At 34.0% G+C, this 19,153-nt stretch overlaps 1 protein-coding gene across 1 annotated transcript in view; it reads right to left on the bottom strand.

Moving 5' to 3' along the window:
• RAPGEFL1 (Rap guanine nucleotide exchange factor like 1) overlaps nucleotides 1-18,237 on the bottom strand; it is a 124,526-nt gene extending 106,289 nt beyond the window's left edge. Inside the window, exons 1-2 of the mRNA XM_053698327.1 lie at nucleotides 16,616-18,237; nucleotides 12,912-12,990 (exon numbers count right to left, since the gene is read on the bottom strand). Coding sequence (XP_053554302.1) covers nucleotides 12,912-12,990; nucleotides 16,616-17,006 — 470 coding nt within the window. The 5' untranslated portion in view covers nucleotides 17,007-18,237. The remainder of the gene's footprint in view (nucleotides 1-12,911; nucleotides 12,991-16,615) is intronic.
• Nucleotides 18,238-19,153: the final 916 nt, after the last annotated feature.

Genomic DNA, 19,153 nt, shown 5'->3' with positions numbered 1-19,153 from the left:
CAGATACAAACACACATATATACATACATATATATAATATATATGTACACACGCACAGATACAAACACACATATATACATACATATATATAATATATATGTACACACATACAGATACAAACACACATATATACATACATATATATAATATATATGTACACACATACAGATACAAACACACATATATACATACATATATATAATATATATGTACACACATACAGATACAAACACACATATATACATACATATATATAATATATATGTACACACATACAGATACAAACACACAGATATACATACATATATATAATATATATGTACACACATACAGATACAAACACACAGATATACATACATATATATAATATATATGTACACACGCACAGATACAAACACACATATATACATACATATATATAATATATATGTACACACATACAGATACAAACACACATATATACATACATATATATAATATATATGTACACACATACAGATACAAACACACATATATACATACATATATATAATATATATGTACACACATACAGATACAAACACACATATATACATACATATATATCATATATATGTACACACATACAGATACAAACACACATATATACATACATATATATAATATATATGTACACACGCACAGATACAAACACACAGATATACATACGTATATATAATATATATGTACACACGCACAGATACAAACACACATATATACATACATATATATATATAAAATATATATGTACACACATACAGATACAAATACACAGATATACATACATATATATATAATATATATGTACACACATACAGATACAAACACACATATATACATACATATATATAATATATATGTACACACATACAGATACAAACACACATATATACATACATATATATAATATATATGTACACACGCACAGATACAAACACACAGATATACATACGTATATATAATATATATGTACACACGCACAGATACAAACACACATATATACATACATATATATATATAAAATATATCTGTACACACATACAGATACAAATACACAGATATACATACATATATATATATAATATATATGTACACACATACAGATACAAACACACATATATACATACATATATATAATATATATGTACACACATACAGATACAAACACACATATATACATACATATATATAATATATATGTACACACATACAGATACAAACACACATATATACATACATATATATAATATATATGTACACACATACAGATACAAACACACATATATACATACATATATATAATATATATGTACACACATACAGATACAAACGCACAGATATACATACATATATATAATATATATGTACACACGCACAAATACAAACACACAGATATACATACGTATATATAATATATTTGTACACACATACAGATACAAACACACATATATACATACATATATATAATATATATGTACACACATACAGATACAAACACACAGATATACATACATATATATAATATATATGTACACACATACAGATACAAACACACAGATATACATACATATATATAATATATATGTACACACATACAGATACAAACACACATATATACATACATATATATAATATATATGTACACACATACAGATACAAACACACATATATACATACATATATATAATATATATGTACACACATACAGATACAAACACACAGATATACATACATATATATAATATATATGTACACACATACAGATACAAACACACAGATATACATACATATATATAATATATATGTACACACGCACAGATACAAACACACATATATACATACATATATATAATATATATGTACACACATACAGATGCAAACACACATATATACATACATATATATAATATATATGTACACACATACAGATACAAACACACATATATACATACATATATATAATATATATAAACACACATATATACATACATATATATAATATATATGTACACACATACAGATACAAACACACATATATACATACATATATATAATATATATGTACACACGCACAGATACAAACACACATATATACATACATATATATAATATATATGTACACACATACAGATACAAACACACATATATACATACATATATATAATATATATGTACACACATACAGATACAAACACACATATATACATACATATATATAATATATATGTACACACATACAGATACAAACACACATATATACATACATATATATAATATATATGTACACACATACAGATACAAACACACAGATATACATACATATATATAATATATATGTACACACATACAGATACAAACACACAGATATACATACATATATATAATATATATGTACACACGCACAGATACAAACACACATATATACATACATATATATAATATATATGTACACACATACAGATACAAACACACATATATACATACATATATATAATATATATGTACACACATACAGATACAAACACACATATATACATACATATATATAATATATATGTACACACATACAGATACAAACACACATATATACATACATATATATAATATATATGTACACACATACAGATACAAACACACATATATACATACATATATATAATATATATGTACACACGCACAGATACAAACACACAGATATACATACGTATATATAATATATATGTACACACGCACAGATACAAACACACATATATACATACATATATATATATAAAATATCAGGTCAGAAAAGGAAAATAGCACCAATGAGTCGTAGCATCTGTTATGGTAAGAAATGTTTATTGTACAGTCCAATGTTAGAGTACAAACAGAGTCACAGTGGAGAACGCCTGACGCGTTTCGCGCATGCGTAGATGCGCTTCTTCGGAGGCTAATTCAAATCTAAGTGTGACAGCTTTTAAACAGTATTTCTACCAATCATTTGTTAGTTTGAAAGTGAGCCAATGGTGTGGCTGTCCAGTGCAACTATCGACACTTCTCTTAGTTCAATAGTGTCTATTAATATATATTTTTTGTCACTAAGAGATATAGTTGCTCTGGAGTGTCAGACCTTGGGGATACTAAGGCTCATATAAGATTAATTCTATGTTTGTGCACAATCTCTGATTTTAAGTAAGAACATTTATGGTAAATTCCATCAGTAACAAGCATTATGTATTAACATATTAACATTCTTAGCATAGATAACTTGTAAGTTAAGTCCATGAAAATAACAATAAAAAGATGAAAAAATAGTAATCAATATAGATACATATAGATACTTGTATAATTTAACATCCATATCGTTTCTATTATTAATAATACTTCATGTGCTATGCCTATATAATGACAGGTTGCTGCTAAATATAAACTTAAAAAATGGAAAATTATATAAAACTTTTATATGAAACATTTATATGAATACAGTATGATTCATATACATTGCACACCATTAAAAAATATAACAAAAAGATATATAGGTATAATGAACCAAGGATAGATGCGGTCAAGTGATATTCAAACATCTGATTAGACATATGTTCCCTATTCTTAATAAGATACTACAGTGTGAATATTATATGTAATCCTTCTATGTAATAAGCCCTTAATTCGGTGAAGCCGATTAAAACTCTCTAATTCCCTATTTATTGAAGTATTACTAATAATGTCATTTAGACATTACTCGTGGTTAAGAGGTCTAAGCCATTAAACTATTCGGGATGGCAAGAAGGATAAGTCTATGGGAAGTTGGAAAATAAATAAATCTAATTAAATAAATAAGTAAGATATGTCAGTAATAAGAAAAGGATAAAATAGAAAAAATTAGGCAGAAATTGTCTATGAGAATATTATAAGAAGTAGGAAAAATCAGTAGGTAAATAAAATTAAAGAATTAAGAAAATAAAGAAGTAAACAGACAGAGACTGGGATTAAAGCTCAAATAGAGATAAAACTCAAAGGGAAGACACTTGATTATGTTATCATAAGTCCGTAGTGATAAGTTCTTATATGTATGTAACATTTTCTAATATTACTGTAATTATCAAGCTAGTATTTAATGAAATATGGTCAAGAGTGTATACTCAAAGGAGTGAGATGGTGAAATAGTGGCCACTTATGTATATTGCAGTTGGCAGGGTTTTATCCGTTGGGTTCCATTATAGGATAAGGCTATGTTCATTGCACATAAGTTGTATGTTTTATTATTTATTATTTTATAACTTAATGTGTCTTGTTGTTTTTTTATATTATCATTTGTTGTAATTCTATATTCTTTGTATTTATCCTTATATATTTAAATGAACAGATCTACATCTAGCCTCCTATTTATGCCATGAGGGTATCTAGTATCTAGTTTTAGTATCCAAAACACCTCTCTTTTTAATAATTTATCCGTTTTGTCCCCTCCTCGTGCATTATTTAGGATTCTTTCTATACCGGTGAATGAGAAATAGGTTGTACCTATACCATGTTGACGGAAATGTTTTGCTACAGGAGTCTTAGGCTCCTTTTCAGTTAGTGAAAGGAGATGCTCCCTTATTCGATCTTTTAATGGACGTGTCGTAATTCCTGTATATTGCTGAAAGCAATATTGGCATGTAACAAGATAAATGACATATTGTGATGTGCAATCTATCCTCTGTCTGATTTTATAGGTTTCTCTTGTATTTGTTGATGTGAATGTAGTGTTTCTTTGTGTAAAATCACAGCTTTTACATGGTCTGTGACCACATTTGAAGAAACCTGGGTTTGGAGTTAGCCAATTGTCAGTTGGCTGTGGTCTTTCTGAAAAATTCTTGCTAGTTAAATTATTCAATGAGGGAGCTTTTTTGGCAACAAATTTGATCCCTTTAGATATAATTTCTTTTAGAGTATTATCACTTTCAAGAATTGTGAGTTTCTTTTTAATAACTTTGCAGATTTTGTAATACTGATTGCTAAACTTAGTTGAAAAGACAATGTTGTCGTTGTCAAGTCCTCTGTCTTTTTTACAGAAAAGGCTATTTCTTGGTAGTCTTTCTACTTCTTTGTTAATTTTATGAAGTTTATGTTTATTGTAGCCTCTTTTTATGAGTCTGTTGGTTAATTCTGTGGCCTCTATTTTGTATATATTCACGTTTGAGCAGTTCCTACGGAGTCTTAAGTATTGTCCTTTGGGGATTCCCTTTTTCAGGTGTGGTACGTGGCATGAATCTGCTCTAAGGATAGTGTTCCTAGAGGTTGGTTTTCTGTATGTAGATGTATTGATATCTAAATTGGACTGGTCTATGCTAAGCTTAAGGTCCAAGTATTCAATCAGTTGGGCATCACTCTTGTAGGTAAAGGTTAAGTTCATGTTATTGGTATTAATGTAAGATATAAAATGTTCTATAGTGTATTCACTATGTGTTGTGTCCCAAATTATAATGAGGTCGTCAATGAAACGACCATATAGTATGACATTATTTTTGTATAGGAAATCAGCTGTAAAAATCATGTTCAATTCCATGTACCCCATGTATATATTGGCATAGGCTGGGGCGAATTTTGCGCCCATGGCCGTGCCACGTTTCTGTAAGTAGTAATTGCCTTCATGAACAAAATAATTATGTTTTAAAAAAGTTTTATATAATTTTCCATTTTTTAAGTTTATATTTAGCAGCAACCTGTCATTATATAGGCATAGCACATGAAGTATTATTAATAATAGAAACGATATGGATGTTAAATTATACAAGTATCTATATGTATCTATATTGATTACTATTTTTTCATCTTTTTATTGTTATTTTCATGGACTTAACTTACAAGTTATCTATGCTAAGAATGTTAATATGTTAATACATAATGCTTGTTACTGATGGAATTTACCATAAATGTTCTTACTTAAAATCAGAGATTGTGCACAAACATAGAATTAATCTTATATGAGCCTTAGTATCCCCAAGGTCTGACACTCCAGAGCAACTATATCTCTTAGTGACAAAAAATATATATTAATAGACACTATTGAACTAAGAGAAGTGTCGATAGTTGCACTGGACAGCCACACCATTGGCTCACTTTCAAACTAACAAATGATTGGTAGAAATACTGTTTAAAAGCTGTCACACTTAGATTTGAATTAGCCTCCGAAGAAGCGCATCTACGCATGCGCGAAACGCGTCAGGCGTTCTCCACTGTGACTCTGTTTGTACTCTAACATTGGACTGTACAATAAACATTTCTTACCATAACAGATGCTACGACTCATTGGTGCTATTTTCCTTTTCTGACCTGATGTTCCTAAGCGGTTGGGTTTACCGCTTCAAGCACCATATACCAGCATAAGCCACCTCCGGGTTACAGAGCCGTTATTATCTGGCCTTTACGGATCACTTCCCCCCCCCCCAGGAAACACCACTTGGTTCAGCCTTGCAACGTCACGGGTGAGGTACTGAGGAAACGTCCATGCGCCTGATCAGCTGATACGCCGAGAAGGGAAACACAGACTGCACCCCCCCGAAGGGGTTTACCACCTATTCGAGGAGAAGTACAGGAGTGTTCCCAGGCATCCCACCATCGGATTGGAGGGTAAGAATTGATCGGAGACGCTATACTGTGATTTAACACTGCCACCCGTGACTACTAGGCTTTTGAGACACCTGGAAACTGTGGAACTTTACTTTCATTCTATGTTATACTTTGTCCATAAGGCACAACGGACTCTGTTCCTACCCCAGTGACTTTACATACTGACTTTTTTTGGTTCCTCACTAATACATAATTTATTTGGACCGAGAATTTCCCCACGACTGGGTGCTTTGTTATACGGCTTTTAGCACCAGGGGATCATTTGATTCTGAACACAGTTTTCTTCTTTTGATGATTTATATATATAAAATATATATGTACACACATACAGATACAAATACACAGATATACATACATATATATATAATATATATGTACACACATACAGATACAAACACACATATATACATACATATATATAATATATATGTACACACATACAGATACAAACACACATATATACATACATATATATAATATATATGTACACACATACAGATACAAACACACATATATACATACATATATATAATATATATGTACACACATACAGATACAAACACACATATATACATACATATATATAATATATATGTACACACATACAGATACAAACGCACAGATATACATACATATATATAATATATATGTACACACGCACAAATACAAACACACAGATATACATACGTATATATAATATATATGTACACACGCACAGATACAAACACACATATATACATACATATATATATAAAATATATATGTACACACATACAGATACAAATACACAGATATACATACATATATATAATATATATGTACACACATACAGATACAAACACACATATATACATACATATATATAATATATATGTACACACATACAGATACAAACACACATATATACATACATATATATAATATATATGTACACACGCACAGATACAAACACACATATATACATACATATATATAATATATATGTACACACACACAGATACAAACACACATATATACATACATATATATAATATATATGTACACACATACAGATACAAACACACATATATACATACATATATATAATATATATGTACACACATACAGATACAAACACACATATATACATACATATATATAATATATTTGTACACACATACAGATACAAACACACATATATACATACATATATATAATATATATGTACACACATACAGATACAAACACACATATATACATACATATATATAATATATATGTACACACATACAGATACAAACACACATATATACATACATATATATAATATATTTGTACACACATACAGATACAAACACACATATATACATACATATATATAATATATATGTACACACATACAGATACAAACACACAGATATACATACATATATATAATATATATGTACACACATACAGATACAAACACACAGATATACATACATATATATAATATATATGTACACACATACAGATACAAACACACATATATACATACATATATATAATATATATGTACACACATACAGATACAAACACACATATATACATACATATATATAATATATATGTACACACATACAGATACAAACACACAGATATACATACATATATATAATATATATGTACACACATACAGATACAAACACACAGATATACATACATATATATAATATATATGTACACACATACAGATACAAACACACATATATACATACATATATATAATATATATGTACACACATACAGATACAAACACACATATATACATACATATATATAATATATATGTACACACATACAGATACAAACACACATATATACATACATATATATATAATATATATATATATATATATATACAGTACACACACACAGATACAAACACACATATATACATACATATATATATAATATATATATATATATATATACAGTACACACATACAGATACAAACACACAGATATACAGATGCAGAGGCTGATTTTTGTAAGACTGCTGATAGCTCGAGTAAACACAGCAGACAAATACAACTCATTTTTCTCTATATATTAACCCGCTTACTTTGCTGATTTGAGCTACCAGCAGTCTCACAATATTAGGCCTCATAGACTTTTTAAATTTAATTTTAAAATGCACTATTAGAAAAGATTTAATTTTGTGGACTTTTTTGGATGGGGCAGAGCCCAGTCACCACTGTAAAAATCGATAATTACATTAGAAACAATTCATAAGGCGATATGAGATCCAAAACTGTTTGTTTGTGATTCATACAGAGCGTGCCATTTTATACAACTTTCCAATTTACTTCTATTACCTAATCTGCTTTGTTACCATGATATTTTATGTTGAAGAGATACCTAGGTAGGCATCTGGATCACTACATGACAGGAAATATCGCTGCCATCTAGTGCTTTTGCTAATAATAATATTCTTGCAAAACTGCTGCCATATAGTTCCTCAGACACGTGCATGCTCCTGAGCTTTCGCCCCTGCTTTTCAATAAAAGATACAAAGAGAATGAACACAATTTGATAATAGGAGTAAATTAGAAAGTTGTTTAAAATAATAATATAGTAATGTAAAAGAACATAGAAATCATCATTAAACATTCTAGATTCACACACACAGAGTGTACGTTTAAAAAAATTGCAATTTACTTATCACTTTCACCTCATTCTCTTGCTATCCTTTGTTGAAATGTATTTTCATGAGTGCCTACCTAGATAGTCTCATGAACATGTACAGGAAACAATTTATGTAACAATGCTATACTTATAGGGCTCTAGACACGTGACCACTCATGAGACTACCTCAGTATTATCTCACAGAAAGGAGCTTTGTTTCAACAAAAGGATACCCAGAGAACAACAGATGTAAAGAATATTATTTTAGGTTTACTTGCACACTGTATCTAGAACATGAAAGTTTAAAGGGGCATAAAAGTGCAAATAAGAAAATTCTATATGTTTGAGCATTTTATAATTGAATTACTGCTTGCATATAACTATGTGTTTAACCTAGCACTGCTAGAAGCTAGCTAAACACATCTGGGGAGCCAATGACAAGAGACAATGTGTAGCTACCAATCAGCAACAAGCTCCCAGCAGTGCGTTACTGAGGATATGTACATAAGATTTTCAACAAAAAATACCAAGCGAACAAAGTAAATGTAATAGTAAAAGTATCTTAAAGGGAGAGTAAAGTCGAAAATAAACATTTAAGGATACAGATAGAGTGTGTAATTTAAAACAACTTTCCAATTTACTTCTATTATCAATCTATTATGCTTTCTTCTTCAGTATCCATTGTTGAAGATCAAATCTAGGTAGGCTGATAGGAGATTAGGAGTGTGCACGTGTTTTTAGCAGTCCCTATGAAATGGGATTCTTATCTGAATCACTAAAGTTTATTTTCATTTTTCATTTTGACTTCCAGTTAACTTTGCTCAAAAGATATTCAAAATATTTGTGCTCAGAGTCAGAGCAAGGTTGTTAAAATATTTTTCCTATACAAACGGCATTAGACTATTATGTACAATTACACTGAGCAACCTTGGTAACAGCTTAACCATAAGAACAAATTGTTGTTTTTAAATGTATCTATCATTACCATATTTAATGACTCACTGCTCCAGGTTGTAAAATTACCAATATTCATCCACCTATTGTCCATTAAACCTATATTAAATAGCAAGTTAATTATCCTTGTAGCTTGATTTGGATAATAAAACCTGATTATTTTAGTGGTTGCTAATTCTTGTGTTTGTTTCCATTTACATCACACTAGACTTCCCAGCGCATTTCGTGCACTCACATTTAACCTCACATCTGCAAAGTACTTACTAATTAAACAAACAACAATGCACTAATCAAGTTTCTCAGGTTTCATGTTAACGAGTTAAAGGGCAGGAAAGTAAAAGTTAAAGTTGCAGGATTCAGATAGAGCGGGTCATTTTAAGACACTTTTAAATTCACTTCTATTTTCAAATGTGCTTTGTTCACTTGGTATCCCTTGTTGAAAAAGAATACGCACATATCCCACACTAGTAGGAGCTAGCTGCTCATTGGTGCCTGCACACATTTGTTTTTTTGTTATTGGTTAACTAGATGTGTTCATCTTGATGCCAGTAGTGCAATGCTGTTCCTTCAGCAAAGGATAACAAGAGAACAAAGCAAATTTAATAATGTAAGTCAATTAAAAAGTTGTTTAAAATGGTATGTTCTTTCCAAATCATGAAATACAATTTTGGTGTTTCCTGTCTCTTTAAGACTTTTACATGCCGAATGTAATCTACAGCTGTCTTTTCAGAAAGGATCTTTCATGAATATTCATTAGACTAATCAGCAATAATATGAATGATAAGCAAAGCACTACTGGGAGCTAGCTTCTGATTGGTGGCTGCACATATATGCTTCTTGTCATTACCTCACCTGATGAGTTCAGCTAACTCCCAGTAGTGTATTGATACCAAGAGAATAAAGCAATATAAGTAAATATGGAAGATGTTAAAATTGTATTCTCTATCATGAAATATTTTTTAGTTTCATGCCCATTTAATATGCAGCACAATAACTGTAACTGATTCATCTGTGATAGCCTAGGGAAATCCTTAAAATGTGGCCTTCATGGTTACTTAAATGGACATAAAACCCAACATTTTCTTTCATGATTCAGAAAATACAATTTTAAACAACTTTTTCCAATATACTTCTTTTATCAAATTGTCTTCATTTTCTTGTTATCCTTTGTTGAAAATCAGGAAGGTAAGTTCAGGGGTGTGCACGGTTATTCTGCACTATATGGCAGCAGTTTTGCAACAATGTTATTCATTAGTAAGAACACTAGATGGCTACACTATTTAACATCATGTAGTGGACCAGGTATGTGCGCGCTACCTATCTGGATATCTCTTCAGAAAGAATAACATGAAAATGAAGCAAATTTGATAATAGAAGTAATTGGAAACTATTTTATAATTGTATTCTATATCTGAATCATCAAAGAAAAAAAATTGTGTTTCATGTCCCTTTAAGGACTGGGGTTGTCAGCCACAGCTTTAGAGGGGATTGCCTTGACTTGGAGCCTTCTGTGCCAGTCAGCTGCATCACATATTCTGTTAACACTCTCCTTGACAGATGACTTCAAACTATGACTCTGTTTACAATACTTTGCCAACCACATATAAAGTAAATTGCTCTAAAACAATTCATGGCTGGTACTGTACCCACATATCAGCATCCTGCACAATTCTTAATTCAAACTTAAAGTAAATGTCAATTTTGATGCTAAAGTGCCCGGTTTTTAAAAATTTGATTAAAAACAGGGGCACTTTAATTCATCAAAATTTACATTTCACTCCTGTTGTGAAAAAAAACTTACCTTTTAAACTTCACAGCAGCTCCAGCTTCCTCCGGTTGTTGCAAGCCATTTCTGATGTCAGAAATGATGGATAGGTCATCCTCCAATCATGGCTTCCCCCCGGGGGAATCAGTGTCTGATTCAACGCCGTGATTGGAGGAAGCCGGATTCCTCATTTTAGACCCAAAAAGAGGCTTTGCAACGACCGGAGGAAGCTGAAGCTGCTGTGAAGATTAAAAGGTAAGTTTTTTTTTTCTCAACAGGAGTGAAATGTAAATTTTGATGAATTAAAGTGCCCCTGTTTTTAATTGAATTTTTAAAAACCGGGCACTTTAGCATCAAAATTGACATTCACTTTAATCATAGACAAGTTCTGACCATCACTTCCATGCCACATACTTAAAGGGACACTGAACCCAAAAATTTTGTTTCGTAATTCAGAAAAAGCATGCAATTTTAAGCAACTTTCTAATTTACTCCTATTATCAATTTTTCTTTGTTCTCTTGCTATCTTTATTTGAAAAAGAAGGCATCTATGCTTTTTTTGGGTTCAGTACTCTGGACAGCAATTTTTTATTGGTGGATGAATTTATCCACCAATCAGCAAGGACAACCCAGGTTGTTCACCAAAAATGGGCCGGCATCTAAACTTACATTCTTGCATTTTAAATAAAGATACCAAGAGAATGAAGAAAATTTGATAATAGGAGTAAATTAGAAAGTTGCTTAAAATTTCATGCTCAATCTGAATCATGAAAGAAAAATTTTGGGTACAGTGTCCCTTTAAAGGACATTATTCCTTTTATCCATTACAGCTAAATAACTGCAAAGCATCTGTAACCCCTCTCCATTCTGTAACCAGCATGCTGTGCAAAGCCTGTGAGGTTCCCAGAAACAGGCCCCAAACCACTCAAAAGGATATTACTGCTGTAGCTGAAGGAGGAGCTCATCCGTAGGCATAAAAAGGGCGTGACTGATAATAAAATCATCCAAAGCCAATTCTGGTACAGATGATGACCAAGGAAAGAGGGAAAAAAAACATTATTATTTTTCATGACTTGATCATACTTTAAATTAATTTTATGACATTATATCACTGCCTTTTCTGTTCCTTAACTGGTTAACCTCACAGCCTTTATTTCCTTGTGCTCTAGATAGAATAGACTACACACTCCCTGATCGCCTGCTTGTGTAATGCTGTGTGTAGCTGCAGCATGTGTTCTGACGTGCCTTGAGTGTTCTACGGCTGGGAACACCCAACTAATATATCTTCTACACCAACCAAACAAATATATTCCAGCTAGGTAACCCTGTCCTGCAGTCACCCTATATTAATTGCAATTTGCACAATTTGAATCTGCCCTGATGCTCCCAGTAAAGAAGCCAATCTACATTACAAAAAAAACAGCATTCACAGGTGTCACCAAGATTAAATATTAATGAAAGTGACAAATTGTTAATGCACACTATATATAAACTTAAAGCTAATATTCAGGTGGGTATTTCTAAATGTGGGGAAATTAATTTAGAAATATAAGTGGACACTTGTAAAGCAGGGGCATCTCTAGTTTGCAGGTGAAAATCCACTTGAAGCACAGGTTGCTTTTTGTTTTGTTTTGTTTTTAAAAGTGGCTACTCTGCCAGCACTGCCTGATCCTAGTGGTTATACAAGCTTTACAAAACTAACCAGCACTGTCTGAACCACCCCTAATAATCTGAAGTATGGTGGTCTCACCTTACAGTACCCAGATATCCACTACTTATTAAGTGAGTACTGTCAGATGGTCACTCACAGAACTGCATGAGCCTGTGCTGATGTTTTTGAGCAAGGAAGGGAATGTGTTATTTTAGATGGAAGTTCTACATTGTCTGAACATGTCCTGTGTTCTGATAACTTGCAGTGAGGAGATCACCCTACATAAGATAACAATCAAAAAATTGTCTGAGCCTTTACAGATGCTCTGCAGTCAGCAGGTCAAATTCATTATATGGAAATCCAACACCACATAATCTACAGTCAAGTATCCCTACATTAGACAGGAGCACTGCACGGTCAACGCGTATCCTCCTATATCATCAACACATTATTATTATAATTATAAACAGTGCTATAATCTTAGATATATAAATGAAAGTACAATAACCCAAAACACTTATATTAACCATTAAGGGCAGCAAATAAAACACCTTTACATGAGATGATATCTAGTTCAGATGGACTTGTAAGCTACGGAGGAACCTAGAACTGCTTGTATCCTAAACATCAGCAGTCTAGAGGCTAGCCTTTATTTTAAAGGGATACTAAACCCACTGTTTTTCTTTCATGATTCAGACAGAGCATGCAATTTTAAGCAACTTTCTAATTTACTCCTATTATCAATTTTTCTTTGTTCTCTTGATATCTTTATTTGAAAAGCAGGAATGTAAAGCTCAAGAGCCGTCCCATTTTTTGTTCAGAACCTGGGTAGCGCTTGATGATTGGTATCTAAATGTAGTCACCAATAAGCAAGCACTATCCAGGGTTCTGAACCAAAAATGGGCCGACTGCTAAACTTAAGGGACAGTAGATAGATAATCCCTTAATTACCAATTCCCCAGTTTTGCATAACCAACAAAGTTATAACTGTACACATTTTACCTCTGTAATTACCTTGTATCTAAGCCTCAGCAGACTGCCCCCTTATTTCAGTTCTTTTGACAGACTTGCATTTTAGCCAATCAGAGCTGTCTCCATGGTAAATTCACGTGCATGAGCTCAATGTTATCTATATGAAACACGTGAACTAATGCCCTCTACTGGTGAAAAACTATCAAAATGCATTTAGATTAGAGGCGGCCTTCAAGGTCTAAGAAATTAGCATATGAACCTCCTAGGTTTAGCTTTCAACTATGAATACCAAGAGAACAAAGCAAAATTAGTGATAAAAGTAAATTGGAAAGTTGTTTAAAATTACATGGCCTATTTGATTTGAAACATGAAAGTTTTTTTTGGACTTGACTGTCCCTTTATATTCCTGCTTTTTCAAATAAAGATACCAAGAGAATGAACAAAAAATGATAATAGGAGTAAATTAGAAAGTTGCTTAAAATTGCATGCTCTATCTGAATCATGAAATAAAATTTTTTGGTTTAGTATCCATTTAAATCAGCTTATCGGCATCTGAACGTGTGCTGATAGTACATCTTTATAAGACACCAGGTACTGCATGAGCGAGTCTAAGCAAAGGAAAAACTCACATATCATAAAGTACCACCGCACTCAACACCTGCAATAAGAAAGGATGTTTGTACCCATTGTTTCCAAAAGACAGAAATACTGAGTCTGCCCTGATAATCTGCAACTGGAAAGCAGCCGTATAATAGATATATACTCAGCACTTGCTAAACATACTATTCTGCAGCAGGTGGTACATTTTACACCTAGTGGTGATATAGCCTGGCCAGATGCTGTGCAGTCAAGAGATCACACTGTATTAGTTAGATACCAAGAACAGTTCGAGCCTAATGTGCTAAAGTGCAGTCAGGAAATTATAATGTAAGGCTTGACAATCACACTGCATATCTACTAACAATTTTGTAGGCACCAATGGCAGTGCAGTTAATTGCACCCTCTTTATGCTACTGGAAGAACATTCCCAGTGACAGGCCTCTCTGCCCACACACCTTGTTAGCAGTGAATTAATGTAGGCGCCAAAATACTGCACTTCACATTAGAAGGGGAGAGAGCTTGTTACCTAGTTATAGCCAACTGTGCTATAGTTTAATGAGAACCAATAAAAGGGGCTTGGCAATGGTAATATGTTTGTCATATTAGTATCCAGTTTAAGTAGTAAATTGTGGGAGGAAATCTGTCTAATGAACCATGAGGAAGAGGAAAAAGAAAAAAGCCAGAACTGCATGTCTTGTTTCAACCTGCTGTACAATCTGTTCCCAGAAATACAGTATTTACCTAGAGGTGCTAGTTACATTCTATTGAATATTTGATATGCCTGTCCTAAAGGTGTTCAGTTCTGTATTCCCAGTATTATTGCCTTAGAAGTACTACCCCTTGTGTATATTTGTCCATTAATGAAACCATACACTACTACTGATGACACATTACAAATCTGGAAATGTTAACAACCATTCTTAGGCTTGGTATTTCACATAACCACAGAATCTAGACATGGCAATCCCTATATCACCTGAGGTTATAGGCCTGTAATGTAATTCCTAGATGTTTTATATCCCTTTGGTCATTTAATAAACTATTTAGTTATAAAGCTACTTTGCTCCGAACAACCAATCATTACCCATCAATACTAAAGATTAACAAATATATAAAAAGACATAAATAGCCCTAGATATGTCATCCTATTCAAACACCTGATGGTGCCAATTGCTACATCTTAGACCACACCGGATCAGCAGCCAAAACAAAACACCTTTGACATTGCACACAGCATTCCTTACTTTATTAATCCTAGTGATGCAATATGTTGTATCTCTTACATTAACTGTCAAATATTTTTCAAGATTGCTACCCCAGCTCTAGCTTGTTTTAGAGTTGCCAGACAGTATCCCTGACCTCATTCCCCTGGAGTTTTCAGGCTCTATAATGGCCACCACCCCTCAACCCCTTCTTACCAGCCGCATCGCTCAGTCGAGGGCTTCCCAGCAACTGCTCCAGCACCCTTAACAGGAGGGCCTCAGGGGTGTCAGGAGCAAGTAGAGGACATGGGGGTGCAAGTGTCCATCCCCCAGAACCTGGAGGGGGTGTGAGGGGCTCTGAAGGAGACAGTTCATCAGAAGAAAAGGAGAGGGGAGAGCGCAGTCCATCAGGTAGCTCTAGACAGTCTTGGGAGGTTGGTGGGGTTCCTGCAGAGTCTTCTTCACACCCTCCACTGCCAGGGGTCTCACCTGGAGTGTCCCTCAGGAAGGATGGGAGGATTTTGGACACACTCTGTCTCCTATGCAAGTGTCGTGGGCCAGAGAGATGGGAGCTCTGCTTCTTTAAGAATTTTTCAAGAGGCTTCATGGTGTGTGGGTTTGAGTGGGTAGGAAGCAATAGTGAGCAAGGGGGCAGAGCCCCCTCAAATAATAAGGCACTGTGAGGGTGAGATTTACTGTTCGCCCTTAAAATGCATTTGGCACATTTAAGACTTTTTTAAATGAGAACCGAGGAAAGGATTGTTTCTGGATTGTGAGTAAATGTAATAAAAAACATACTAGTATGTCATTGTGTGGGAGTAGAGAAACTGTCTACCACAAGACATTTTTTAGGATCGATTTTTTTTTTACACATTAAATATGGAAAAGAGATTACTGAACTGCCTTTAAAATGGTTTGAATGCTATTGCTATATGGGGAAAAGGGGTGGAACATAAATCCCTATCACAAATACCAAAAAGGACATGCAGATGCTTCACAGAAGAGAGGATTGTTGTGAAAATGATGTGATGAGGATCCTGGAAATAAATAGAAGGTAAATCCAGGAGACGTGTGTAGTGTCTCACATGTTCCTGGTCCGCGGTCACTAGCAGGTGTCAGTTGGTCTCTGGACAACACCTGCCTCAGCAGTTCTTCTCACAGCTGTCTCCGCATGTGCAACGGTCTCTCTACAGATTCAGCGGTGCCTCTATACAGATGTCTCCAGAGGTCGTTCTCCAGCAGTTTCTTATTGCAGCCCCAATGTCTCTCGCTCTCATTTCACCTGCAAGAGCTGTTCTCTTTTTCTCTTCCCACACTATCTTCTCCCCACGTTCTCTCGCACCCTCTCTTTTCTCCTCCCACTGTCTCCCCCTGTCTGCCCCCCTCCCCTGTTCCCCCTCTCCCTTTCTTTTGCCTTTTTTTTCTGGCTTCCCAGAGGATGAAAGACAGGGGGAGAAGGAGGAGGAGGGGATACTATATCACAAGCTGTGGAATAGCGGAGTGTAATGAGCAGGGGGTGTTCCCCCGTTGTGTGCAGGGAGTGAGTCTGCTCCTATGTGCTTGCAGCCAGCGTCTGCTCTCCCCTGCCTGTACAATGAAGCGGTGGCACCACTGTGCCTGCAATGACAGGACGCTCTGCTCCGCAGTGAGGCTGTGGGCGCTCTATCCTGCCTTGTAATTGGCCTCTCCTCTATGTATGACAGCTTGGAAGACCCCCTTCTTGTGACATGTTAAAGGGTCCCCTTTTCCTCCTGGGTTTGAAGAAGAAATATCTCGCAATGTGGGGGAGGAAACGAAAGTCACTCAGTGCATGTGTTCCTCCCCCTCTATTTCTCTCCTCCCTACATATTTACCTGTCTTCTTTCAACGTGTTCTCACGCAGACTGTACCTGCCCTCCCTTCTCCCCCTCCTTTTCTATGATAACTAGGTATAACCTAACATCTGCCCCCTTACTCAGTAGTTTCATCAAAACATCTTTCTCCTATTTTAATTTATTGTTCTATCCATTTTCACTATGCCCTGTGTTTATTCTTTATTATTTTCACAGGCGTTTATATTTTCATTTTTATTCTTACATCCTGTTTGTTTAGTTTTTTTTTTTAAAAAGGCAGGTTTTATGAAGAATACGTTGAGGTATTGGGAGAGTTTATAAAACAGTATTAGGAGTTCAATGGACGAATATAAAATGATGTTAAAGGGATACTGAACACTTTAATGATTCAGATAGAAAATGCAATTTTAAGCAACTTTCTAATTTACTCCTATTAACCTATTGACCTGATGGGGGTATGTGGCTGATAGATGAACTGCAGGGTTAGTTTAGGGGATCTGATATGCTGTCGTTATGTGACTGATAGAGGGACTGCAGTGGGGTATGATCTGATGTGGCTGATAGAGGGACTGCAGGGTTAGGGACCTGATCTGATGTGGGTATTTTGCTAAATGTAGGGACTGCAGGGTTAGGGGCCTGATCTGATGTGGGTATGTTGCTAAATGTAGGGACTGCAGGGTTAGGGGCCTGATCTGATGTGGCTAATAGAGGTACTGCATGGTTAGGGGTCTGATATGCTGTCGTTATGTGACTGATAGGGGGACTGCAGTGGGTCATGATTTGATTTGGCAGGTAGAGAAACTACAGGGTTGGGGGTCTGAGCTTATATATGTATGTGACTGTTAGAGGAACTGCAGGACCATGCGTCTGACCTCATGGGGGTATGTGGCTGATAGATGAACTGCAGGGTTAGTTTAGGGGG

The sequence above is a fragment of the Bombina bombina genome, chromosome 1, assembly GCF_027579735.1.
Source record: "Bombina bombina isolate aBomBom1 chromosome 1, aBomBom1.pri, whole genome shotgun sequence".
Lineage (NCBI taxonomy): Eukaryota > Metazoa > Chordata > Amphibia > Anura > Bombinatoridae > Bombina > Bombina bombina.
The sequence above is the reverse complement of the archived record's forward strand: the minus strand, read 5'-3'. Positions and strand labels throughout refer to the sequence as shown.